Source organism: Chelonus insularis, unplaced genomic scaffold (genome assembly GCF_013357705.1).
Source record: "Chelonus insularis isolate UGA/USDA-ARS -01 unplaced genomic scaffold, ASM1335770v1 contig_356_pilon, whole genome shotgun sequence".
Taxonomy (NCBI): Eukaryota; Metazoa; Arthropoda; class Insecta; order Hymenoptera; family Braconidae; genus Chelonus; species Chelonus insularis.
In genome coordinates this window covers 123,633-151,481 of record NW_023276521.1, presented here as the reverse complement: position 1 = coordinate 151,481, position 27,849 = coordinate 123,633, and the positions used below count along the sequence as shown (strand labels likewise).

The window sequence follows — 27,849 nt, the reverse complement described above, 5'->3', positions numbered from 1 at the left end:
TAAAAAAATTTCTAATGGAAAAGATAAAGTTAATAGATTATATTCATTAAATTAATGTTTTCGCTTGCACAGAAAAAATGATAGGAAATTTTCTGCTAAACTGAATAGAATTCAATATTTATTATCAAGTATAAGTAATTTATGCAATCAAATGAGTCCTCTATTTCATTCAAGTGTTTACCGAAATAGAATACATTTGCTGTAACTAATATGGTCATTATTATTAACTGGATTTAATTATTTATTTAGTGGGTACAGTATGATTATCCCTAACGTAAAATGTACTTACTAAGCATGGTAGTCCACACTTGAATAAATATTATCCAAAATATGGTAATTATATGAACTGACTCTCCTTTAAAAGAACGAAGAAGTCGAAATAAAGTACAATTTAATATGATTGTGAAATAAAAATGTCCATTTTCAAATAATTTTTAGAGTTATTTCAATAAAAGGCTTTTTAAGTAAACACTTAAAGCTTTTTAATGATACTTGAATAATTGTTTCAGAGTTATTGTTATGGAAGTTATGAGAATTCACAGTCAAAAAACATGTTATTTAACTTGATAATTAATAATTCAGAGAAAAAAAATGTATTATAATTGAAGAGGAGAATTTACAAAGAAAGAGAATGTTGAAAAAACTTTGCTCAACATATCCCGAGTCAAAAAATAAGATCTGATTTCCACTTTAAAAAACAGTCAAAAACAGATCAAAAATCAAAATTGTTTTGACCTGATTTGGAGTTACATACGCAATAATTGACCCAAGTTCAAGTTCTAAAGATTTTTGAAAGCTGATTTTGACTTAAGTATACGTCTTCCTTTCCACAAAAATGTACTAGTAGAGGAATACGGGGCAAGACGAATCCATGGGACAAGACAGCTTTTTGAATTTTAAAATGACTTATACACATAATAATGTAATTTGAGTGATAAGCATATTTTTAAATCAATGTTAACTTTTGTATTAACAGCTTCGGAAAATCTATTTTACCTCACTAAGTTACCAAAAGTCGAAAAAACCGTCTTGCCTCATGGATCCCTTTTGCCCTGTATTCCCTAATGTGTATGAGTAAATATGTCAATTTTTTGAGCCGCATAACATTTGGTTTAAATTTAAAAATTAATTTTAAAAAAAATTTATTGGTAAATTATTTTATTCATGTTGTATTTAAATTCGTTCAGAAGAACTATCAAATTAATTAATAGTTCTAAGAAAACTTTTTTTAGAAAAGTACTATTAGAAATGAATTTCTTCGTCTTCTGCAAATGGGATTTGAACCTGCAACCGCTCAAGTTGAAAAGTAGTGCTTTAACCCGCGTAACTACTCCGTTATCTCAAATTTCAATTTAAAATAAATATATTTTCCATGAATTTTTATTTGCTATTGGTATTTTGACAATGTTTTGGAAGCTGTACATATTTTAGTTTATTTTATCTTGAAGAAGTATCTTTAATGATTATCAAAAACCAGACTTGATCTGCATTTATAGCAATGAGATCAAGGAAAGATAGGAAATGATAGAAAAAATGTAACACTTAATAAGCTTGAGCTTTTAAATGTCAGTTGATTAATGTACTGAAAGGAATTAAAATAGTTTTATCTACCTTTACACGTTATCAACCAATTAAAAAGGATCAACTACAGCTTGCTATTTCCTGTTACTGTTTTGTTGTTTCGTTGTTGAACCCGTGTGTCGCTTCGTCTCAGCAGTGGCATTAAAATTTGGAACTCTGCTGGCATGACTCCGGAACAAATGTTTTTTTTATACGGGAAGTGACTAGAAATTTGTATGAATGTAAGAATTTGCTAAAAAAGCTGCTTAGTTTTGTTCTATTTTTTCATTCTATTCTTATTTCTTTTATTCTTCTAGAAGGTTTATTCAAAACTGATGTAGTCGTGATGGAAATTTTTACTGATTTGAATTCACTAAATGTTTATCCAAATTAATATAATTGATAAAAAATTAATGAAATTATTTATCAAAGTTTTTAAACCGTTAAAGTGTTGAGTTATCTTGATCAACTGTAATCATAACAATTAAAAATGTTCATAATTAATCATCCACAAAACAATATTAAGTTTTGATGGTTAAAAAAATTTACCATTTACTATTATCATTTTGATCTGCTTTCATTTAATTGAAAATCAAGAAAAAAAAGGATTTAAACACCAAATCACAATCAGGACTTAATCCTTTTTATTTAAAATATTATTTAGTTTAGATTCGTTGTATATTCAGTATGTGATCAGAATTCATAAGTTTTTAATTTAATATTGCTATGAAAAATAATATAAGACTTAATGAAGATTAAAGAAAGGAGTCAATTTTCCAATTGGGAATTCTCAAAAACGAGAAATGAGTCTTTAAAAATTTTTTAGCTATTGTATTTGTGCAAGTTCATTTATTAAGTATTCAGATAACAGTTGGAGTATAAGCGAATTCCATTGAAGCTAGCAGGAAGTTAAGTCCTCGAGTTTTGTTCATTTACACGTAAATCTCGCACCCTAACGCTAGTTCAAAGACAGTCTCCCTATTTACGCAGGTAGTTCGTCTAGATTAGATTATCATCCAAGCGCTTTACAATTATTCTGGGTCAATGCACTATTTAAGCGAATTTATTCGAGGAGAACTCACTCGTGTGGTACGTACAACGTCTTATCTTATACCATTATTAAAGTCAATACATCCTAAAAAAACCCATTGGAGTTAACCAACTATAGGGTAAAAGATGTAAGTGTAGGCACGCATGTATGTGTGTATATAAATAACAAGCTAATTGTGGATATCATGATACAAAGTGCAAGAACCAGCTTATTCTGACTCTCTCAAAGATTTTATCTTAAATTTAGTATTATTGTCCCAAAATGTTCTATAACATGTGTGAACCTATTTCAGATACGCTAGACTCACACTAAATATTACTTGCATACAAATAACACCACCTCTTTGCGCTCTACCGCGTATACCGACAGGTGGCAATCTGTCTCTCAATTGAATTATTTATCTGGTAAAATCTTGAATGAATTGGATTCTCGGTAGTCTATTTTTGCAATAAAATATCATAAGGAAATTGAACTTATAAATTTGCATTTGAAAATAAATTTTGAATAATCTTTCAACTCGGGAGATTTTTCTCTATTTAAAATAAGTTCAAATTAAAAATAATATTCGTATTTTTTCATGGAAATTTAATTTACTTTTATGATAATATTATATATCACTTAGATTACTTTAGAATATGTGTTTTTCCAAAAGATATATTTTTTAGAAAGCTTGAAATTACGGTTTTAAAAAGCACCATTTTTTCACCAGATTCATTGATTTCTTGAAATTGTCAACAATGATATATAATAAAAAAATAAAGAGTTCTTTGAATTTACTTTTTTTTTCTAACCCCAATTGCTTAAGAGTTAGAGTGAGTCAAGCATATGAGTAAAGAGGAATGTTTGGTTAAAATTTTTACTAGATTTTTCATTCAGAAGATTTTCCGGAATTAAACAGTACAAGTTGTAGGTTGCTGTTTAATTAAAATGAAAAATTAATTTTTTTTAACTGGATTATCCTGTATGATACTTTTGACTTGACTTCGACAAAAAAAGATCTTTATATGTTTAACAAAGAATAAAAAGAATGGAGACATGCTAAAAAGCAAAACACATCTAGGCAGAAGATTGGATTCGATATTTTAACTGAGAAAGGAAAATAATAATAAAGCAATTTTTTGTGCTCTCTGTAAATACTAAATGATTATATTTATTATCGTTTGTACCAAGAAACTGATAAAAACTCAAGTTTAATTCTAATATTTACAGTTTTTAATCCATTACATTATGAGAAATTCAATATTGACTTTATTCAAATTAAAATAATTATCAATATCAGTTGTGCTTCTGATTTCAAAACATAGAGCATTTTTTGTTTCTTTAAATAAGTAAATCTACATTGCTTTGCTAGGAAATGGTACATCCTATTAAATTAGTTAATAAAAAATCGTCAGTTTTTTTAAAATTACATAAAGTGATTTTTCTAAGGTTAGAATTGAAATAAATAATACATATGATACATTATTTTTCCGAAATCTATACATATATATAGAGTATACTAATCCAATTATTTTGATTATCAAAGTGGAATATTGTTCATAATCAAAGACTGTGAAATTTTTAAATGGGTTGAACTGAAAATTTATGTAAAAAGCTCTAGTGTACAAGTACTGGTGGAAAAAATTTCGTTCAGTGATTTCTCGAGAACCTTAACGAATTTAAATACGGGATCTCTTCAAAGCGTTCTGAGGTAATTTTGGAATAAACCAAAAGTTCAAATAATTAAATATAGTAGTAAATCATTTATTTCAATTGTATGTCGAGTGTTCTTCAGCGTTTTACAATACTTCCTCCATGCATGTTTACTTTCCTTCCTGTCCCGATGGTAGGAATACATCGCGCACCCCCCTCCGCCACAGGCTCAATACTTCCTACTTACTCGATATACTATTACACACATGGTCTATCGGGTTGCGCCAGTAGCCGACTTACGCCCTTAACTGTTATATCGTATTTGCATGAGTACACAGGTAAACTGCTGAAAACCTGTGTCGATACAACCGACCTCAATAAAGAGAGCTCCCGATCCCGATAATCTTTAGAAAAACCATACTCGGATTTTTTTCTGGCCCGGGAATCGAACTCGCGACCCATGGCACGCCAAACTGCTGCGTCACTCAACCACCGAATTAGCAAATAATTAAATATAATTGTTATTGAGGTAGTTTGGCATTCACAAATTGGTAATCAAAATAGTAATGTTTTTTAAAAAACTTTTTTTTAAATCTATCAAACAACTTTTTACACAGTATGTGTATATGATTTGTAAAGATAATTTATAAATTGAATGTAACAGCTGTTAATGAGAAATGAAAGAAAAACTTTAATTTATATGACTGGTTTTGATTAGCATTGCCGCCATTTTTTCCTAGCAAATATGGTGGAAAAACAAAGACACATCCCGAGTTACAATGTTAAAACAGAAATTTCAAAAAAACTGTGGTAAATCATGCTGAAATTTAACTGAAATACGTTTCTAAGTACTATTACATTATATTATATTATTTCATATTATATTCTTTATATTAAAATATTTTTTACTATGAGTATGCAGAGAAATGTATAGTAAAAATTACCGTGAATTTTATGGTGACACAGCAGGGTGAGGGTAAAAATTACTATATACATTGTAAAAATGACTAAACTGCATAGTAATTTTTACAATGTGTATAGTAATTTTTACCCTCATCCTGCTGTGTCACCATAAAATTCAGGGTAATTTTTACTATACATTTCTCTGCGTGGATGGACTGTGCCAATGTTTCATAATTTATCAATTTCCGGTAAAATTAAACAAGGACAGTTATATGAACTCATATATTTTTGCATAACTTTAATTACTCAAAGTTATATCTCCTAAACAAAAAGGTAGAAAAATCTCTTTTTTCTCACAAGTCATGGAGGTATAGTTTTTCAGAGAAAATTAAAAAAAAAAAGGGTAATCAACTGTGAATTTTGCCAATGTCAAACTACCTTAATTAAAAATTTCAATCTATTTCCAAATAATTTCCAAACAATTTCAAACGATGTAGTTTAAAACAAAATTGGTTTTAATTCGCTTCAAGAGACATTGAAATAGAGACCTTTTTAAAAAATTCATTCCACTGAACAATGCTGGAAAAATTTAAAAATATTTACAAAAATATGTTTTGTCGAAATAATTTTTTCCGCATATTGTTAGTACGGTAATTAGTATATTATCTCAACGAGCTAATGAGGTATTTAAACGTAATTAAAGTAATTAGTGAATGCATCTTTTTTATATAAAATAGAAAAAAAGAAACAAAGAACTTACCACATGTATAAATAACTTTCAGATATGAACGTGTTTCCGGATTGCAAGTATCTCCAAATGTGGCAGAATTTGCGGTTACTGAACATTTTCTTTTTCCGTGACATAACTTGAGTACTATTTCTGTCGCATGTGGAGCAGTACAAGCTAAAAGAAGTAGAATAATTAAATTATCAATAACAACCACCACAACTTGTGACAGATATTTTAACTTACTTTCCTCTTTGACTCCATGCGGTTGAGGACACTGGAGAGATTCGTATTCAGTCCTACCATAAGAAGCACTGAATATCGCTACTCGGCTGCCAGGATTACACACTAAATTAACTGCGTCATTTTCGCAAGCAACTTTGCTTCGAAATTCATCTAATGAGCACAACAAAGATTTTATTATTTTTGTTCTAAATATTCAAATCCTTTTTAAAGTTATGTACTAATAGTTTGATTTACTTACATGGACGACATTTGTATGTTACTTCTGTGTACTTGGCTAACTGTGGACAAGGATCATTTTGATTCTTCGGATGGGTATTGAACTTGCAGTTCCTTTTCTTCTGACAAATTTCCACCACAGTCTGCAACAGTGAATACTATAAGACCATTAATGTAATATTCTGTTCAAATACAAATTGAATTGATGAATAACTATTAAAAAATGTTGTACCATGAGAGTGGGAAAGATCGTAAGAGGGCAATGAATTAAGTTAAAAGTACTTGAACTTAGAAACTCTTTATTATAATATTAAAGTATCTATTGATTTAATGTAAAGTTGCTTTAAGTGCAACAAATTAATAAGAGTATGTTTTACGTTTTCAACTTGTAGTCCATTTTTGTTTTACTTTTTCCATTGTTTTAAACTTTTAAAAGTATTAAGTTTTTTAATGCGACTTTCAGTTTAGAATAATTTATTATTTAACGTTGAATTATTAAGAAATCGACTTATGCACTCTATTAACTAAGTGGTAATTATTTTATAACATTTTGTTGATTTTAATCAAAAGGTGTCACGCTATAAATGAATTTATTGTCACAATTGAAATCATTAACAATCCTCTCTATCTTTCTCTCTCTCTCTCTAGCTCTGATATAATAAAGATAACAAGTTGGTTTGTTTTTTTAAAGGTAATTTAGTTTAGATAATCATTTATTAATTGATTTGATTTTCAAAAAAATTTGTCGAGCAAAAACCTTTAGGGCAACTCGGAATTTCATAAGACATTAATGTGTAAATTAGATACTCTTGTATTTAAATAGAACTCTGATGGAGAATCCAATACTTCGTAGAAACGGAAAATAATTGTATAAAATTAAATTGGATTACTAATTATTATTATAATAATGTAGAAAATATTTATTCGTCAATTTGTACCTAGGACACTTGTATAATTATTTAATTTGAAAATTCAAGATTGTATAACTTTTTTGTTTTCGCATATTGATTATCCTTTTTACACATGACAAAACTTTTATAATTTTTCAAACTTGATAAATAAAACTATTTATCATAGATTTTAATTTTTGTTGTAAAATAAATGTATTTCTCCATCTAACTGTTAATTGACAAACGACTGAATTTGTTGTTAGCAAAACTTGACTGATTTGTTTATGTTCAAACATTTTCCCTGTCATTAAGATTTTCCAATTGATTTAATAAACGTTTTAATTGTTTTCTTATCCATTTTCGAATTATTATTTCGTCATGTTTTACATTATTATTCAATTATAATTTCATTCAGTGTAATTATCGTAATAATTATTATCATTACATATAGCTAGTTTCAATTTCACTAAAATATTGCTAGTTACTGTATGTTATAATACTTTTGCTTCAACTTTCTATAATACGATTAACAGAAAAATTTTTCTGTCCAATAATGTCAGAAATTTGATATACAGATGTTTTTTCTTCTATTTTCCGACTGTGAAATTAAAACAGCGATAACTGATACTTTTTTTAGTTCTATATTGCTTGAATAAGCATAATTAATATCATTGATCTACTGAGAAATCAGATCAATCGTTAATTCTGCAACCCATCGTTGACATAAGCATTCACAGAAATGATCTGCTAAATTATCCTTTCGAATCCCAGTGTGTGATAAGGCATATCGCATTGCTCGCTAGGATGCTTCAATGTGCTGGGTGTGAACTCTAACAGTGTCTGAATCCATGAATTCTAACCTGTGGTTCACAGTAGCATGCACTTAACTGTACTCCTCCAGGGCTCCATTTTCCAGAGATTCAGTCGACTCGACTCGTTTGATTTTTTATTTCATTTAAAGAGGAAAATTTTGAATGTGTGAATTGGTGTATTTTTCGAAGTAAACCTAAATTATCTTTTGTTTACTGTGTTAGTTTAAAATATAAATAATTTGCAGGGTTGAATAAAAATACGATTACTCTGAAAACAAATTCAGAGGAAAAATTTAATGACCGGTATCATCACTTTACTTGTCTCTCTTAAGAGGTAGAATGTCCCATTTAGAACTACTGAGCATGAAAGAAACATTTTATAACTTTTCTTTTAAGGAATGATAAATTCAATGACATTAAAAATATCAGATTTAAAAAAAAAATTAATTAATGATGAGAAAATGTTTATCTTTGTATATATTTGTATTTACGTATAAAATATCTTTTATTCTCAATCCTATTCAGTTTCTGAAAATTAGATGAAAATTTATCGTCCGTTAAAATATCACCATATAAAATATAAAAAGCGTAAAAAGTAAGGTTCTAATGAAATGAATTTAATCAAGGTTTTAGATCAGAGTTTTTTATGGTGCGACTATGACAATAATTAAAATGTCAAAAATATTCATTGTCTAAATTCTAGGAATCGGCTATCAAATAAATACTTTTAATGAAACAATTCTAATTGAATAATTCATGATACTTTAGAAAAAGGATTTAATTCCGACTCCTGTAAGATTTTAAAGGATACTTGGAGAATTTAGAAAAATTAAGAGATTTTCTTTTTTTTTCTCTCTTTGAATATTTTGTAGCACAGTGTGGGAGTGATAAAAAATGTTAATGTAGGATTTCTAAATTAAATAGTGTAACCTTTCAGATGTGCCCTAGTTCATAAAAATTCGATGTGATTTTCAGTAATATAACCCTTTTAAATCTTATTCATTCTTTTCAACTCGTTATCTTTGCGATTTGTTAATGACCTCTTAATTTTCTTTGATTAAAATAATTCAGTCTGATAAAGAACTAACGACTAAATCTCTTTTATTTTTAGGATAACGTATGTATAAAATTGTCATAGAATTAATATCATTATTTTTAAATTAAACGTTTGAATTATACTGTCTTTTGTAAAGATGGCGAAATTCATTCTGCCCATAATGTCAAGTGGAAAACACTAAAGCTTTCAGTTTAAATACTTCAGAGGAAATAATCAAGTTCTTTCATTTTTTTAATCTCTACATCTATGCTTATTATTTGTGCTATTTTTAAAAATTCAACAGAGAAAAAACTTTCAATACAGTTTGTAAATATTTTATTTCTTCAAGCACTCATCTTGCTCTGGGTTTGCCTATCTTTGAGAATGGAAGAGCAAGTCGAGGGTCCTTATCATATTACTTTTCCGTTATATCAAGACGATAATTACTGTTAATTGCTCGAAAATTTTTTCAAAAGACAGAAACAGGGTCTTATATATTACATAAGTTAAATTAACCATTCATAACTTGTCTTCATTGTAAAACCATTAAAGTGTTAAAAGATAATTTTTTTAATCTTAAACCCGAAAATGGAAAAAATCTTCCTTTTAATGTTCTTTTTGCGTGGGAGTTTTATCACATTTATTTATTCATCCATTTAATATTTCCTCATTGAAGTGCACTCTTTTTAACGCTTAACATTAGAGTAATCGTGGTCGCTAAAGTGTTATATGTTCAATACACGACGTTGTATACATATAGATGTTGTGTGATCATTTCCATCATATTTTTTATACTTTTTTACTAATTATTTCAAAATCGGGACTCGAATACAACTATCAGGTTAAAACTGTGAAATTATAGAATACGTTCCATACTTGTGGGGTAAAGTAATAAAAGCAGTTACGGTTCAGCCAATCGGGCACTTTTGCCATGAAGTTTAGCGCTCCAAAGTTAAACTTCCAATTCCAGTGTTGCAAAAAAAATTATTCCAATGAAGTTTGTGAATGTTTAGTTTTTCTTCAATATAATAGAGGAGAAGGTAGGATTATGGGTCACTTTGTGTTTTTATTCAATTATATTTTACATTTTTTTGGAGTTATTTTTCAGTATATTTGTGGGTTAGCTGATGGAAAACGCACAGTACTCGCATAATAAACAAGTGGACCATATTAAAGACAGGACCATAATCTTACCTTCTTCTTTATTATATTAGGAAAGAATTTCATTTTATTTTTGTAACTGATAACGTTTGTTAATGTAAACAGATTGTGTTGTGTCTTAAATACATTGTGACGTCATTGCGTTACATACTCATTTGAAAAATCTTATAATAATATACCAGAGTGTATTAATTGTCGAATGTGATAACACATACTGTAGATACTTTAAAGCTATTCTTACACACTTTAAAGTACGTTACTTAGTATAATTTCCCGAGTTAGAATTTTTCTATTATTCCACTGCTGAACTTTTTAAAAAAATTTTCTACTACTGCATCCACTGACGAAATTTATTTCTTGCCATTGAATCTCCTGAACGAATTGAATTGGCTGCTGTTTTTGCCGAGTAACTTCATTTTTGCAGCTAAATCCACTTACGGAACTTCAATTTTAAATAATATCTAATCCATAACAATTAGTTATTCTACATGATTATACACTTATTATCAGAATAATGTATTATTAGAATTATTGTTTATAAGTTTATTAGGAATGTTTACTATTAAACTCATCCATCAATTAATTGATTTTTATCTTCTTAAACATCTTATATATTCTATTTTTAAGTATTAACTAATTTCATTGCGAAACTGTAAAAAACGAAGATAAGATTTATAAAATAAATGCTTATAGCAATAATTGTTATCAAAAATACTGAATCTTTTTTTCTAGACTAAACATCACAGCATTGTTAGTTTTTATTTAATTTGTAAAAAAGCACTAATAACAATTTCTATCAATTATTTTTTACGAGATATCAGAAATTTCTACATAGATTTTTATTTTTATTACATTTTTTTTTATACCTGCCGTAAAATTATAATTACTAGTTTAAATGATATTTGATATTCTCCTGATAGAGTAATATGATTCTTTGTTACTCCAAAAAAATTATAGTAATCAACTATAAAAGCATTGGTTGTTGCTAGAATTCGATTTTTAACTTCCAAGTGGGAAGTTATTAAAATTTGAAGTTGACTACCTTTCAGAGAAAATCACAACAAAGTGAAATTTTTTTTTTTTTTGAACCTAATGGTGATATTTTTAAAATGTAAGAAATCAGCAACAAAGACTTTCCCCAAATTTAGTATCGACTGTTGACTTACATTAGTAATTTCTACAAGTACCACTGGCAGCACCGTTACCTGCAGTAGTGATGGGGTTGGTAGCTTGGTAGACCGAGGTTAAGATATAATGCCGTACAGAGCGGTCAGCCGGAGACTTCCATTCGAAGCAGATGAGAACTTAACCCACTCCACTCCGTGATCATAATCCTAAACCGAGGCATCACCTGAAGAAGGTGAGGCTGTGACCCACCGAGGGGTTGTAACCCCGAGCTTCCGATGGCTAGGAGGTTTCTTACTCCATCCGGCATCCGTATACCGGTACTTACGTATTTGATAAGAATCGAGGTCTTATTCCACCACCAAGGTCGTTACTCGGTACTTGCACCGTTTCCAAAGGACGGAGGTTGTATTCCTGTCGCCAAGGTTGTCACCCGGTTTCTGTACTCTTGGAGAGAAACCTGACTGACCAACCAACCGTTTCCGCTTCCACCCGTTTCATTTGTACTTTTTATATGTCATTATTATGTCCGTTATTATAGGATAACTATTTCATTTGTTCAATAATAAATTGTTCCGTTTTATTGATTAACTCTGTGTTGAAAATCGTCATTTGTTAAACGGTTCCCGTCCTCCACCACGATTATTAAATCTTAGACTCAACGGACTGTGGAGGGTATTCTTTTAAAATCTAGAAAAATTCGTTACCAAAAAATATTAAGAATGTCAATTCAACCTGTTAGACTCTACACTACAAACAGAATATTGTTCAGTATGTTAAACATTTAGTTTTTTGTTTTGATTTATGAATGTGTTCAATACAATCGTCTTGTTACTATTTCATGAAAATGATGGTGAAGAATTATTTTTTAAGAGTATTCAATTGTTCTCAGCACTGTGAATTGTAAGAACTAATAAATGTTGCTATCATCATTGAGTGATTATTATTAAAAATACAATGTAAGAGTAGGGTAATTATTTAGAATTGAGGCTCCAGGCGAAAATTGCTCTAAAAAATTTCTTATGCATTTGGGGTTATTTCTGAGGGTACAAATAGTGAATTTAAGGCGGGGGAAACATTTTTTTCCATTATTTTAGACATTAAATGGTAGAACTTACATATGATAAATCACTGAATGTCTCTAAAATTGTTGATCGTACATTTCAGAACGTAGCAAAAAAAGGCAAGAGGGTGGGGGAGGGGTGTTAAAACGCTATAAACATTTTCAAAAATTATAAAAGTATTAATGCCCTTTAAACACCCCCCCCCTCACACCTTTTATCCTCTTCGTCACTGTATTATTGGAATTCAAGCTATACCTATACTTGAAAATCCTGTTTTTTTGGATGAAACGTCATGAAACATGTCTCTCCCACCTTCATTTGTCTAATTCTACCTAAGAAAATAGTTTCCAGGCAGTAAAAAATTTTTTGGAGCGATTTTTGCCTGGAGCCCCAATTCTAAATAATTACCAAGAGTAGAATTTACTAAGGAGTTTGGTCAAACACATACATTTCTGTTTCATGCGTTTAAACGATGCTTTTATTTAGCGTTCAAATATGTATTTTTCTCAAGTTCGGCCTATGCATATATGTATATTTTTTTTATATCTTTCAGCTATTCAATATAATTAATAATGATTATATTAATAGGATAAACATCGATGTATATTGTCACTATTTTATTATTCATAAATTCATTATTATAATAACAATGAGCCAGGCTACTGATACATAGTCACTAAAAATTATCTAATTCTGTTCAAAGTATGGGGAATATGTTACAATGAATACTTCGCCAATACCGAGCTCGTTAAAATTTATTATTCTCTTCAGACAATTTTAATTCTAAGTTCGGCAATTGTTCAGTTATATTTTTTCCAAATTGGAAAGTGTCACGCGGTCAATCCGAAGTTAGAAGTAATTTTTCAAAGAAAATTCTCTCAGTGTAGTTCACTGAAGTCCATCAATTAATCGCGAAAATACAGTTATTTTAAAACTACAGTAAATTTTTTGTTCTTTTAACCGTCCTTCAATTCGAATTTCAGTGCATAAATTTAAACTCATAAACGCAACATGATTTTTCTTGCACGTTAAAAGTGTAATTTTGGATTCTGGGACGCTTGGGAGATTTGTTCATAGCGTATAACTTCAAAACGCGACCGAAAGGAAAACACTTGGCACATTCTGAAAATCTCTTCTCTCATCGTTGAAATGTCTTTTCCTATTCGCGAATGGTAGCTGACCCGAAAAACGCTCGTTAATTCAGCTCACGAGCAAGGAAAGATAAAAGCTCGCTCAAACGTCTCGAAATAGATGGAAAAAACGTTCAAATGAAGAACAATTGTTCTTATAAGGATCATTTTAGTATAAAGCACAATTGTGTATCGGTATTATATATACCTCAGCAATATTTTTGTACTTATAAAGCAATCATCATTTCCGAAATGAGATTCAGTGAAATGGAAAGAAAAATTAATGGGAAATTGTTATGGAATCAACTAAAACATATAATAGAATTCGATTAAATTATTTACGTACCTCAAGAGCATTAGAAAATTGACATGTTTCGTTGGTAAGTGCATTATTAGATATAGAAAGGTCTAATCTATCGTTGAAGCACTTTTCCTTGGATCCTAGAACTCGTTTATAGCGTGCGGAAACAATGGAGATTGAGGTGCCTGGAGGACACCTAAGTGACATAGTTTCTTCGTCGCAGGCGGCTCGTTGATAGGCTTTCAATGTACCGGATAAAAGACCTGTAAATGAAGATAAATAAAATTAAAATCAACATAAACATTGAAATAAAAAAATTAGTTAAATAAACTCTTTATGAAGTAATCAAACCTTTAATAACGCGGATATATGCAAGCTCACCTGCTGCTATAATTCATTCTCTGTATGTATGAATGCAAGTTTTAATGAGAATAATCTTTCTACAGTTTTTGCATTTATACGCATTTTATATTTTATTTTGGATGTATATAACAGACAAATATAGTTTAAAGAATGAAAAACAACTGAGTATATTTATAACTATATATTTACTATGCATTTATTATAAATTAGAATAATTTTTTATGAGTATACAATAAAAATGAGATTAAATTATTTCATACAGGGGAAAATACAGAGTATGAATTAGTATCTGTGAGTATATAAGGTAATATAAATTATATATATTTTATAAGATTAAAAGATAGATGTTGATATTAATATTTAGTATAATTTTTTCAAAGACGCATTGTGAAGTGTGTGTGTGTGTAACAAAAATGTTATTCGATAATACTTTGAGAACAGCTGGCTAGATTATTATTCGAAACCGTTTTTTCGATCCAATTCAAGGTAGTTCAACGACGTTAAGTAGACTTCTAGCAATATTGGTCAAGCAGTTTTCGATTTATTAGCGGAATATTACGATTTGTATTATTAAAAACTTTTTTATTGTTTTCATCAAAAAGTTTCATTGTCTCGTTTTAAATTTAAAAATTGCTGAAATCAATAAGATTATTTAGAAATTATCATAATAATCAGTTTTATTGTAATAAGTAGTGAGAGACAAGTAAGAGTGGATGTATCACTGTTGTTTAATTCTGTTCTTCGTAATATTAAAATTGACTAATTAAGGTATATCTACTTATTGTAGTTTTTGATTTCCACAATATATCTATCATAAAACATTTTTATATTTTTTAAAAGAATAAAAATAAAACAACACTAACATAATCATTGTAATGATATCCTCTCATTACCTTCGTATATTTTAGCTCATAAATCTTTGAATAAAGTATATTTATAGTTCATCTTCAACAAAATACAGCAGAGAGTAGAGTTACCTGATATAAATGTATTCCTATACTCTCTTAAACTGAATCAGTGAAAACCACTGCGAGTCAGTTACTATTTATTGCTTCGTTGAAGAGAATACTATCCCCTAAATGTTAACAGTGAATAATACAAATAATTTCTTTAATTAATATGGACTCGAAATGTATTATTACGTAATATATGTTAATTTAATAAGCAAAATTACCTATAAAATGAATATAAATTAGTAATACTATAGACTTTTTTATGTATTGATAAGAAAATTTAGTTATCAAAGTAAATATGATCACGGTGGAAAAATAAATTATTAAATCCGCTACTTGAAATCTCTGGATATTGGCAAATATTATATTACGTTTAATAAGGGATATTTTCAATGTGAAGGATCAAATTAAGAGTCTTTAACAGGTATCGATATTAAACTATTGACAGAATAAATAACAAGTAATAAACGATCATTTTTCCTAATTAACGTTTGCAAATGAAGTGATCTTATTGAATAGTAAATAGGGATGTGAAGTTATTTAGTGTCGTCAAGGATCTCCAACAAGTTGAGAGAAGTAATTTTGATTGGGAATTATTTTAATCCAAGAATGGAAAAAATTCAAGAATCTAGACCTTTGTTAGTAGTAAGTTTTGTTAGTGCTTCCTTTTAATAAATTAAGTTGAGTGAATTAATTCCTATTAATGGCTTTATCGACGTACATGAATAGATCACTAACTCAAATATGACCTCATAAAAATAACTCAAAAATAGTCGTAAGCATACCACTGCTTGAATCAATCGTTCGGTGATATTTTATCAACCCCCAGTGATTTCAGGAAAATCAAGAAAAATATTTATTTTTCGGATTTGGCAAACATTTTGCCGGAGTGTTCAGTTCAATTTTGTGAAAAATTGAAGAAAATTTAATAAAAAAATTCCCCACAGACTTTTTTTTGTCTTTCAGTTATTACTGCTTGGATTTATTGTTCTTTCAGAACAATTGAAAATCAACAATAAAATAACATCTCATTAATAGTAGTTAACTTGTTCTCCAATTTTACCTTTAAAATAATTTGGTATTCAAGTTAGTTCAAGGAGAAAGAAATCGATTAATCTGCACAAAAAATACGAAAGTTCACTCTTGAAGAGCAAATAAAAGAATTTTTCAATAAAAAATTACAATGACATAATAAAAACGATTGAATGAAATAGAAGGAATCTAAGGATTCAAATATAAGCATATTTTTAATGAAAAAATGACAGGTTTACGCAGAAAGTTCTTTTATGTAAAATAATGTTTAAAGGATGCTAACAAGGTATATGCAAAGTACATGATTGGAGTATGAAAACAAAGTTTGTGCAAGAAACCAAAAATTCCAAAATGATAGGTACCTTCAACTGTTTATCATACAACTACTTTCTCCAAAACTGGTCTTAACCATAAAAACTAAAACTTCCCTTGACCAGAAAAGTTTTTCTTTCCATAGGATTACTTTCCACCCTCAACTGTTGAACCCTAGAAATCTGGAAAGATTTATCTTGGACCTCGAAAATTTTCCTTTCTTTATTGACTAAAACTGTCTTATTTTACAATTTAATTCAATGTGTTATTAAGTTTCCCAAAATTAATCCTATCATATTCCATGATATGATAGACATGATAATAAAAATTAAATTACCTCAGGTTATTCGCAGTTAAAAAATTTTTGTTTGTATCTTGGGCATAAACATATTCATTTACAACCTAAAAGTTTTTTCCCTGTACACTTGGAGGTTGGTATAAAGGATAAGAGGTAGGGCTAAAAGGATAGGGCTATTATTCATTGGATTAGCGATAATAATCGACTGTAATCCATTTTCATTTGTCTGCCAGTGAATCCCAAATTGTAAGGGTATTCTTGAGGCAAATAAAGCCTCTAGTTCCATCGATTGATAGCGAATAATAACACTCAAGCGTGATGCATTTACGAGTTTCACTCTAAGTAGACAGTCTTGACGCGATCTAGAAAAGCAATCCCACAGTACTCATCTCAAGCATATGCTGTCATCAATATTGAATATTGATCGAGTCTATTGGGAAAATTACTTACCTCACAGTAGTAAGAAATATACGGACGTATACAGATAAATATACACCCAGTACTACCAAATACACCGACAGATTGACATGTATGGAAACGAAGCAGCAATGAAAGATCCGATCAATGTTCGTTTGTGCTGGAATAGAACGGAAACCGGAAGACGTGATGCTGAGGCTCGACCTCCTTACGACAGACTTGAAAGAAGACCATGTTCCATCTCTTCTGTTACTCTCCTCTCAGCTCGTCTTACTTCTCTAGCGTGCCAATTCTCCAACTTGCTCCCGCATTCTCCAAGTTGGACAACTAAAATCTGGAGTCGATGCCAAGTTTCTTCGTCTCTTACACTCTTTCTTTTATCGATACTTCTTGCTACATATTTAATATCTGAATGCAGTGGGCTTCTATCCTTCTTTACCACTGTTTCCTCTTGTTAAAGTCTAAGAATATAATCCAATAATATAATGATGTTGAAAACGAAAAACTTGATTTGTAGGAGTTGAGTTAATGGTTATGTACAACCAAGAGAAACCAAGCATATTTAGGATGCTGTGGTAATTCGAGATACAGAGGTATTGAGAGAACTACTGATGTTATAAACTTATTGGAACACGGTGAATAGGAGCTGGAGGATCTCCATTAATCTTGCCCATAAAGAAGATTGGTAAATACTTTTTTTTTGGGATATTGGTAATTTTAAATTGTTTGAGAAAATGGTAGATGTATAATTATTGATTAAAAGTGCATTTTTCTTTTTTGTCTTAATTCTTCAATTGTTTTTCAAATGTTGTTTAATATTTGTTTTTCCATTACAGACAGATAAAAGATTGTAAATATTGAAATAATATTATAAAGGTGAATTTTAGAGTCCTGTAGCTTTGTATGTGAAATTTTAATGATTTGCTATGCAAGCAATAGGATATTGATATTTAATACAACTTCACTTGCAATTTACTTTTTTTACAATTGAAATTACAACATTCAGTTTCAAGAATGATTTATTGATATTCAACTTTTTGGTTATTGCAATGAGTATTTTTATCAACTACTGTAGAATTTACAACAGCTCGCAATAGTTTATTTTTTAAATATTCCAAGTACTTTGTTATATATTTAAATCCACTATGCTATTTTTTGTTGGTATTTCAGTAATCTCCAACAACACTGGAAACATTTGGCAGGTAATAGTCACTTATATCTTCATTTTATGAATTAATTTGTTGAAAAAACTGTGAAAATAATACGTAAGCTAAAGAATAAAATATGATTTTCGAGGCTGTAGAATAATGTAATTAATGTTAGCTTGGTGTGTTGAATTTTTTTTGACATTTAATAGTGAATATAACTTGTATTTTGCAGTGTAACTTATTAAAATAATTGTAATTATTGCATTTTATTGACTGCAGTTTGAATACCATGGAATTAAGTTAGTACATAAAGTCAAGGGATGTTTGATGAGAGAATTTAGCATAATCTTCCTTTATTATCACATTTATTTGCTGTAAATTTATTTTCTCAACAAAATTAAAATTGATGAAATTGTAATTATTAATAAAAGTTCAATAATAATTTATATTTTAATCTCAGAAGAAAAAAAAACATCTTAAAGAAAACTTTTTTTATCAAGTCTATGATGAGCTGAATCAAATATTCAGTGGTGCAAGTCCTTGAATGTAGTTCAGCTTAGATTGTTATTTAGGTTTTAAATATTATTTCAAGAATTTAACAACCAAAAATATTTTTAATTAATCACCTAATTGGATACAATTAATTTAAATTAATCATTTACAATAATTTTTTTTAAATTGACACGCACTTGGAAAGTCTACTGACTGACATGAGGGTGTTGCACTTCCCATATTTTTTCTCACTAATCTTGTTCAACAACCCCAACGCTAACGTGGATATAAAAATAACGAGAGTGTTCTCAAGCATTCTTAATTATATTTACACATAAAATATTATTAAAACACTGTAGAGTTATTTTAATAAATATTTTTTATTTAAATTCTAGGTTTTTTCACAGAATAATGATATAATACGGGTAATAAAATAAAAAAACAGGTTCATTTTTGATCGATATTTTCACATTCAAAATGACATCTGACATACTTTTTCATACATATCCCATAATTAACGCTTGGTGAATATCAATCAGAATATACCCCGTTATTTTTATACAATAAATGTTCACAAACTATAGAAAAAAGCTGTTTTAAATTTGTTATAAAATTGTTGTTTTTGACGAAAGAATAAGATTTAGTTCTAGTAATAAAAAAAAAATATCAAAATCAATCAAGATATTTTCATTATTTATTTTAGAATACTTGCATCAAGTAATAATAAATAATTGATAAACTGATCGAATTATTGTAAAGAAAACTAGTTTTTTTAATGAAATTGTTTTATATGGAAAGTAATTAATTTTTAAATATATACCCTTGGTATATTTCAGATAAAAATAATGGTTTAAATGGACACAATAGATTCTCTTTTTCGTACTTGTAATTGTATTTGAACACATTTTGTAAGACATGCAATAGCAATTTATCTTTTTCTGATGTAAGGTGCATTTGTTCACAGGAACTGCGGACAAATATATTTTTCACCTTTTTTTTCTGTAGTAAAGAAGACGTATAATTATAGTCAATAAAGATGTGCTAATTTAAGTTCATTAATAAGTTGGGTCTTTTATTACTTTAGAAAAAGTTCAATAATTTCATTCATTCTGTAGAAATTTTTTTCAAGTAAAACTTAAATTTGTTTATAAATAAAAATAAATGAAAAACAAAAAAAAAATTTCAATGAAAAATACACTTTAATGACTATTTTCATAAATAATTAAAATAGTTTGATGTGATAAGCTTTTTTATTGATAAAAATATCAATTATTATTGTTGTTATTTATCTACATCTTGAAAGATTATGAAGATTGAAGTTAAGTATCTTCAGATCAAAATATAAAACTGAAATAGCTGTCTTAGTTGATCATAGCAATAAAAATTTAGAGTTTCAGCTTTAAAGTAGACATTCCAACTGCAAGAATGAAATCGATTCTAATATCTCTTCTTGAAGTGAAATGTTCTCGAAATGACCACCATCCAGCAAATTACCACTTTTATTTATAAAATATTAATTACAAGCTACTAAACTATGTCATTTTTACCAACATTATGTAGTTACAATATCAGCCTTTTTCGAATTTCAGACAATACCACACAATAAATAATAAGCTTAGAAGTTTTTTGTTAATATTTTATGGAGTGATTATTTATTGGACATTTTACTTATATTAATTAATAATTATTGTTTTTGTACTGAAATTTATTTTATTATTTCTATACTTTTCATGTTAAATATTTATAATGACTAAAATTAAATAAAATAGCTTTTTTTAAAAATGTTTTCTTTTTAACATAATGTAGTTGTTTACATCGTTGGAAAATATATCTTAGTGGAAGAATCGTATTGCACGAGCTCCACTTTTCTTAAATTTCATCGGATTGTGAAAAACATGGCTAATTGTGTGGAAGTATGGCTTCACCGAAGGATAGAAGTCGAGCTTTTTTTAGTAAAAAAAGATTGCGACAGTAGAATTTTCTATCTTTTTGGCAGATCCTCTCGATAGTAATCAATTTTTAAAGTAATATTAGTTGCAAAAATAATAGAATGTGATAGAAAAATTGAGTTATGGTTGAAATGATTTTCTTCACTTTGAAGAAAGTAAATAAACTAGATATTCTACGAAAAGCTTCACTATAAAGTAAAATTTAACTTAATTTCGAGCGAAAGCTTGTTTTTTTGAAGACGATTGTTGTTATTTTTTATAAGGAAATATATTAAAATAAATTTTTAAATTATTTAAAATGGTTTTAAAATATTCAATTTAATTTTTTAAACTTTCTAGCAATTAGAAATCAATTTAAATCATTATATGGAGTTATTGTAAACTTTTTTTGATAAAAAATTTAATAATCAAACAGGTAACCCTTTTGAAAGCTTCTCTATGACACATATCCAGAAAAATAAATAAATATTAGATGGCTGTCAATTTTGAAAGGAAAATGTAAATTTTTATTTTAGTATGATAAAAATTGATACATTATATATCATTTATCGTCCTGAAATAGAATACCATTTGTAATCTAAGAAGTTCTACCACATAAAAATGGTAGAAAACATAAATAAAGTTACATAAACTTCTGAAGTAAAAATTCTAATATTTTCCATTTTTTTCACTCTCCATTTACTAACTTCAAGTTGACTTTAAAAATATTCCCATTTTATTTATGAATATTTAAAACCCATTTTTGCACTTGGTAACAATGGTTAAGTGGAAGAAGAATCCAAATAAAAAATAACTTTTTATCAGATTTTAGTGAAATCCCAACTGAAGCACAAAGATGAGCTTCTGAAGACTATCTGATCTATAAAAATTTAATTGCCAACAAAAAAAATTTTCATCTTTTCCATTTCTTCATAATGTATTCATCGTCTGAATTACTTATCGTATTAATCGTCCATCTTTTCACTGATTTTTATAAGCATTTAAATCAAATTATCTTTTTTATGTTATTTTAATTAAGTCATTACTAAATGTTACGGTCAATTTCACCATCACTCCTTTTGATTTTTGCGAAATTTATTCCAATTCCTCTCAACTTTAATTTTTGTTTGGAATTACCTAAGTTAATTCTTGCAAATATGTTTCATCTTCTTATCATAATTTACAATTTTTCCATTTATATTAACCCTTAAGTCATAGTGAGAGAAATGAATTGGGTACATGGGGAACATACATATTATATAGTTAACTACTTATAGATATATATATCCATGAATAAGCCGGATTACCTAGCCCGGATGGTAGTATTATTACTTACGTTATCATGATGTCGTTAAATTACGTTAAAAACGATAGGTTATAAGATTAATCTACTAAAAGCATTATATTATATAAAATGTTTGAAAAGATAAAATTTGAGAAATTAACTTATTGAAAATATTATTGTATTAACCAGAGATTATTCTGTTAAACATGGTGAATAATAAATTGCTCTTCTTTTCTCTCTGATAATTTATGATACAAGAAAAATGATAACTTTTGTCTTTATTCTGTTCTCTTTAGCAAAAGACAAACTTCTTCTCCAAGAGATAGAATATCGGGTTGTCTTACGTATATAAATCAAGATAAAAATTTTGCTCAGCTTCGTTATATCACAGGAAAGATCCAGTAATCCCAAGTAAAAAAAGCACTATCCTCAAATAAGTCAATATGAGCTATATATAGTTGGACTGATACATCAACATCTATGAAGCAGATACTTTCAAGTCTAAAAGTATCATGTTTGGCAGCACGTGAAACATCTGCCTTGAGGGTTAAAGTCACGAGTGACTTGAAGAAAAGTGAAAGAAAAAATTTTGTGAAGCCTGCAGTAGACTCCATCCGTTCAGTCGATATGACTGGCCGCTTGTTTCATGTTACTGAACGATTAGATTGTATCGTCGTCGTCAGACTATAACGTTCCTCAAGGTTCAAATTACATTCATTTGTTCGTATATACATCATGTGATACATGACGTTGACGAAAATAAATGAGAAAGTTATTAATTTTCGAATGAATCATAAATTATAGGAGATCTAATAAGGTAAGTTTACTGGATATGAGATACGCTTTTGCAAATATTCCGAAGCATTTTTTGAATTGTTTGTAAAGAAGCTAGGAATATATTAATCAATGGAATTTTTGAATCCTTGCATTCCTATCGCAGTACTGAAGAAAAAAAATTAATTTACTGAAAATATAATTTCATCTGTTATCTAAAAGATACTGTTCATACGTTTGAGAATGAACTAAGACTATTTTAAACTTCAACACACTTGTTTTTAAGATTTTGACACCATAATTTACTTCAAAACATTTAATTTTAATTAATTAATTTCTTTATAATATATTTTTTATCATTATAGAGACTTGATGAATTTTTTAAAGGAACGAATTCATCAAATTATTAACATGAACGATAAATGAGATAAATTTTTTGATGCTACATTTATTTAAGCTCGCCCAGATATTTTAATTACTGTTATTGATATTACAATTTTCAATATGAAAAGAGATTTTTAATACAGGAGAATTTTTTTACATAATAGAAAATAAATAATTAAAACTTTATTAATCCGTCAATTGTAATTGAGTATTAAAATAAAAACCACTCAGGTTTTCATCTTTACAACATTAACTAACAAGGATTATATTAATCTACTTAAAATTACCAACATAATTTACCAAAGTTTTATAATATAATTTTTTTTGAATAATGGCAATTTTTATATAAATTTTTAAATAAAAAACATTTCATAGTAGGAATTTTCATATTAATCCAACACTTTGGTTGGTATACATGTGATGTACCATTCTAAAGAGTAGTAAACTTTTTCTAACTCTTAATTTATAGAATCAAAATGAAAATTAATTAGTAATAGATACGCCAATTTCAAGTTTAAAGGCATAACGATAACTAGTACGAACTTTTCATCAAGGTGTAAAATATGCAAGTATTCAAATGAGAGTATTTTTGTTTTTAATGAATTTCAATACCCAAACAAGATTATATAATAGAGCGATGATTGGTTAATGTTTGGATCATTATGACATGTACTCAACAACTAATGTTGGTTTAATCATGGAAAATGACTGGCTCATGACACCAATCCAGTATCCTATTCCATATAGGATACTCTTAGTCTAATATTATCATCTCAATAATATCCCATGACTAGACCAACATTGGTTGGTATATTAATGGTCCAGTTGTTTCTAGGATACAGAGTATTCTTGGCATGGTCGTATTATGTTGGACCAACATTTGTTGCTATGTGCAATGATGGTCCAGTCGTGGGAAATGACTGTATAATGATACCATGCAAAGAATTATGTGAGATCTCCTGCATGTAACAATTTAAACAGAATAGTCAAGATGTTTTTTTTTATTTTTTCACTTGTGTTCAACAACAATCGTATTTTCTTTTTAAATGTTTATTTCTATTTTACAATTTTTGATACAACATAAAAAAATACTTCCCAATGTCACCCTATTTTCCCAAAAATGTTTCTCTTGAATTTTTAAAATAGCATTCTTCTGTTTTTTTAAATACACAGTTATTCTTTTTTCAATAAAAAAAAAGTAGCAAATAAAATTTTTTTTCAATGGAAATGTATAAATCTTGATTTTATGATTTAAACTGAATTCTTCTAAAAATCTAAAAACCGAAACAGAAATATTTAATGTTTGCTATAAAGCACAACAAAAATTTCGTTATTTATTTTGGAGCAGAGATAAAAAAAAGCCTATTTTTTGATCATAAAGTGTGAAAAAATTTCCGCAAGAAATTCGATACTTTTTGCAACTTGTAAGATATGCATTCTCGAGAAGGATAAATTTTTATTAACCCTTCAACCTTATGGAATGCTGAAGAGAAGTTATAAATGTAATACGATTTTTTAGTTAAAATATTTTCATAAGCTTTATTACGTAAGTGGTTTTCTCACTAAGAAGGTTTTCACTTGGAAGGATTAGATGCTCTCAAAAAAGTTTCCTTATTGAATTTCCATTAGTTATAAACATTAATTATTTCAGTGTCAGAATCCATACTGCAAAAATGTTGTTTTTACATATTAGTTTGATAAAATCCTAGTAGCATATGTAGTAAAAAGAAAATATTTTAGCGGATCATGAAATAAAAATGATAAAGTACAGACCACGGGTGTGAATGCATAAATCAATTTTTATAGAGCGAAAAATTTTTTTGAAAATATATTAATCATAGCGATTTTTTAAATAATAAATTTTGTTTATAGCAAATGAAATTGATTAAAAACAAAGTAAAGAGATATATTTTACCGAGTGGAAATAAGAAAGATTTAAGTCGAGAAGACGTAAAAGAAAAAAAGCCTGAAGCACATAGATTAATTTCTTTCAATTTTTGTGAATAGAATATTGAATGCAGAATATTTAATATAAAAATTTTATTCCATTTGTAATACTTTCAAATATATAAATTTAATTAAATAAAATTGATTTCAAAGTCGTGCACTGAAAGATGTTAATTAATTCTCTTGAACAAAAACTTCAATTAAATACATACAATGTCATACATTTTTGTATGTAACTTTAAGCTCATTTTTGTTGAATATAGAATTTACTAAAATCGAATACTTTTGTATAATTTCTTTATAACATTGACAAAGCCAAATATTTCTTTGATTTTCATTCAGTATTTAGTAAATTCTAAAGAGAAAATATAATTGGCTATTTTAATATAATCTTTACAGGAAATAATTGATCATTAAATAGTTTTTAAAACAATTGTAAGAAGAGTGAATTTAGATCCAAACATCATCTTTGTTGATAAATTATTTATTAAATTAAAATAGTTGTAGACTGGACTTTAGTGCTAACTACTACGATTATTAAGTCCTGGCTTTAATAAATAGCAAGGTTCATTGTTGAGTTAGGAATGAACCAATCTTGCTTACAATTACATTTCAACTAGTTTCCATAGAAATTAGTAAGCACTCTATGATAGCTTAAACTTCCAATTTATAACTCTTCTTAATATTTACATGTTGAATTGTTCTACGGAATCAGTCGAAATTAATTCTCTGTAAAATGCATGAACAAAAATCAATAATACTTAAAAAAATTAATTTTTTGTCTTCCTTGTTCAAAAAAGTAGACATTCTTTCGTCAGTATGTAATAACAGAGTTGTCAGATAATTAATTCAGAGAAATTATATTCTCAAATGTAATTCTTCCATGTTTGGAATGAAGTAATATATCATAGCATAAAACTATAGCATATTGGTGCAATTTAGGGTATAAAAATAATAAAGTATTTTGCATCCTTATGCAAGAGAGGAAGTAATGTTAGATATTTCATTGTACAAGAGAGACTTGCAACTTTATTGTTTTGCCAAGACCAATTTCACCGTCAGCTGTTATAGACGACCATATGCGCCATGGAGGACTTAGAAAGTCGCCACAGCAAGTGAGCTACTAACTCAAAGCTACTTTGATGCTACTCAATTCCTATGAGTACGTAAGTACAGAGGGATGATAAAGTATACGATGTATTTTGTAAACTTCATTTCTCGCTAGTCTATCATCTGAAGATCGTTTTGTCAATACAGAGATTATCGATTTTCATGAAAGTCTAATGTCATAGAATGGAAGCTTCACTAGAGGATTCAACTGATTATATTCCACAGCATATAATATATGCAGCCAATGCATAATAAAGTTTTCATAGAAAGTTTCAACTTCATTCAATTGATGCGGAAACGTGATGGTTCGTATCGACTAAAGAGTTAACGCCAATAGTGTGAACAGCTTTGAATTATTTCATCAAAAAGAGAAGTGGTTTGAAGCCATATGGTGGGGTCAGCTTTCGTACGCAGTAACACTGGAGTTTGCTCTCAGCAGGGTACGACACGAGACAAAAATGGTCGAGTTGAGTCAAAGACATAGGACCGTATGTTTACCAGGTGTTGGTCTATGTAGGTAGACTCTTTACTGTATATATGTATATATATATATATATATATATATTTATATAAAACCAAGTGTATTTAACTGAATGAAAATCCTAGTTTAAAAAATAAAGCAAGAAATATTTTTGTAGCTGTCAGTATTATTCTGTATTGTTTTATTTAGCAAAAAGTGTATTTATAAAAAACAAAATATTTGTTGTGTCATATGCAATGCAATGTGTATAGATATATTTAAAGAATTTTTATATTTATTGTATAAATAATTTCGCCAAGGTATAGAATGGAGAAATGAAAGTAAACGATAGTTATAGGTTTGATAACGCCCTCAGTGAAATCGACTGGCAGCGAATTGTTTGCGGATTTCCGCATTCGAAACTCAAATGTGCATGCTAGTGCCATTTGTCATTGGTATTTCAGGTTCGATTATCGACACGAGCCGCACCATCACGATACCCTAGCACCCAGTGAATGCATCCTCACCATGTAGTATATTTGTTGGGTAAATGTATAAATGAAAAATAATCTTTTTAGCAATTTCATTTCCAGCTTTTTTTATTCAATCAAACATTTAAATAGTTGATATTTACTTGAATAGCAAAGGAAGTTGATGGTTCGTAAAGAGAAGAAAAATGTGCTGGCAAGTAATTATTGGAGAGTAATAAGACATCTGTAGTGCTTATTTATATATTTTTTTTTTCATTTATATTTTAATAACAAGTAGACTTAATTTTTCCGTTGCAAATAAATAGGTCATTTTTTCATTTTACTTGAAGGCTTTCTTGGTAAGGAAACCGCGAAGCTATGAAAAAACTTCTTTACAAGCAACGGTACAAGAGTCGTCTACATAATTCCTTTTCAAAATCTACTCTAACGACTCTCAAAGCTTCATCAGCTTAGTATAATCGGCATGAGACTACAGTAAGTCTCGTTGTCAAATACGTTGAATTGTTCTTTTGAAAGCTGTACTTCAGTTTTAACTCCTAAAAGCCAAGTGATCAGAGCAGAATATAAAGCAAATGGGGATCAACCTTTTTTCTGTTTAGAT

General features: G+C 28.4%; 1 protein-coding gene across 3 annotated transcripts in view; it reads right to left on the bottom strand.

Annotated features, from left to right (window-relative positions):
- Window positions 1-27,849, bottom strand: part of LOC118066841 (protein eva-1 homolog C) — a 63,286-nt gene that overhangs the window by 19,810 nt on the left and 15,627 nt on the right. For all 3 annotated transcript variants that reach the window (XM_035083192.1, XM_035083191.1, XM_035083193.1), the window contains exons 3-6: window positions 13,900-14,117; window positions 6,358-6,493; window positions 6,120-6,269; window positions 5,907-6,050 (exon numbers count right to left, since the gene is read on the bottom strand). In XM_035083192.1, the coding sequence (XP_034939083.1) occupies window positions 5,907-6,050; window positions 6,120-6,269; window positions 6,358-6,493; window positions 13,900-14,117 (648 nt within the window). The remainder of the gene's footprint in view (window positions 1-5,906; window positions 6,051-6,119; window positions 6,270-6,357; window positions 6,494-13,899; window positions 14,118-27,849) is intronic.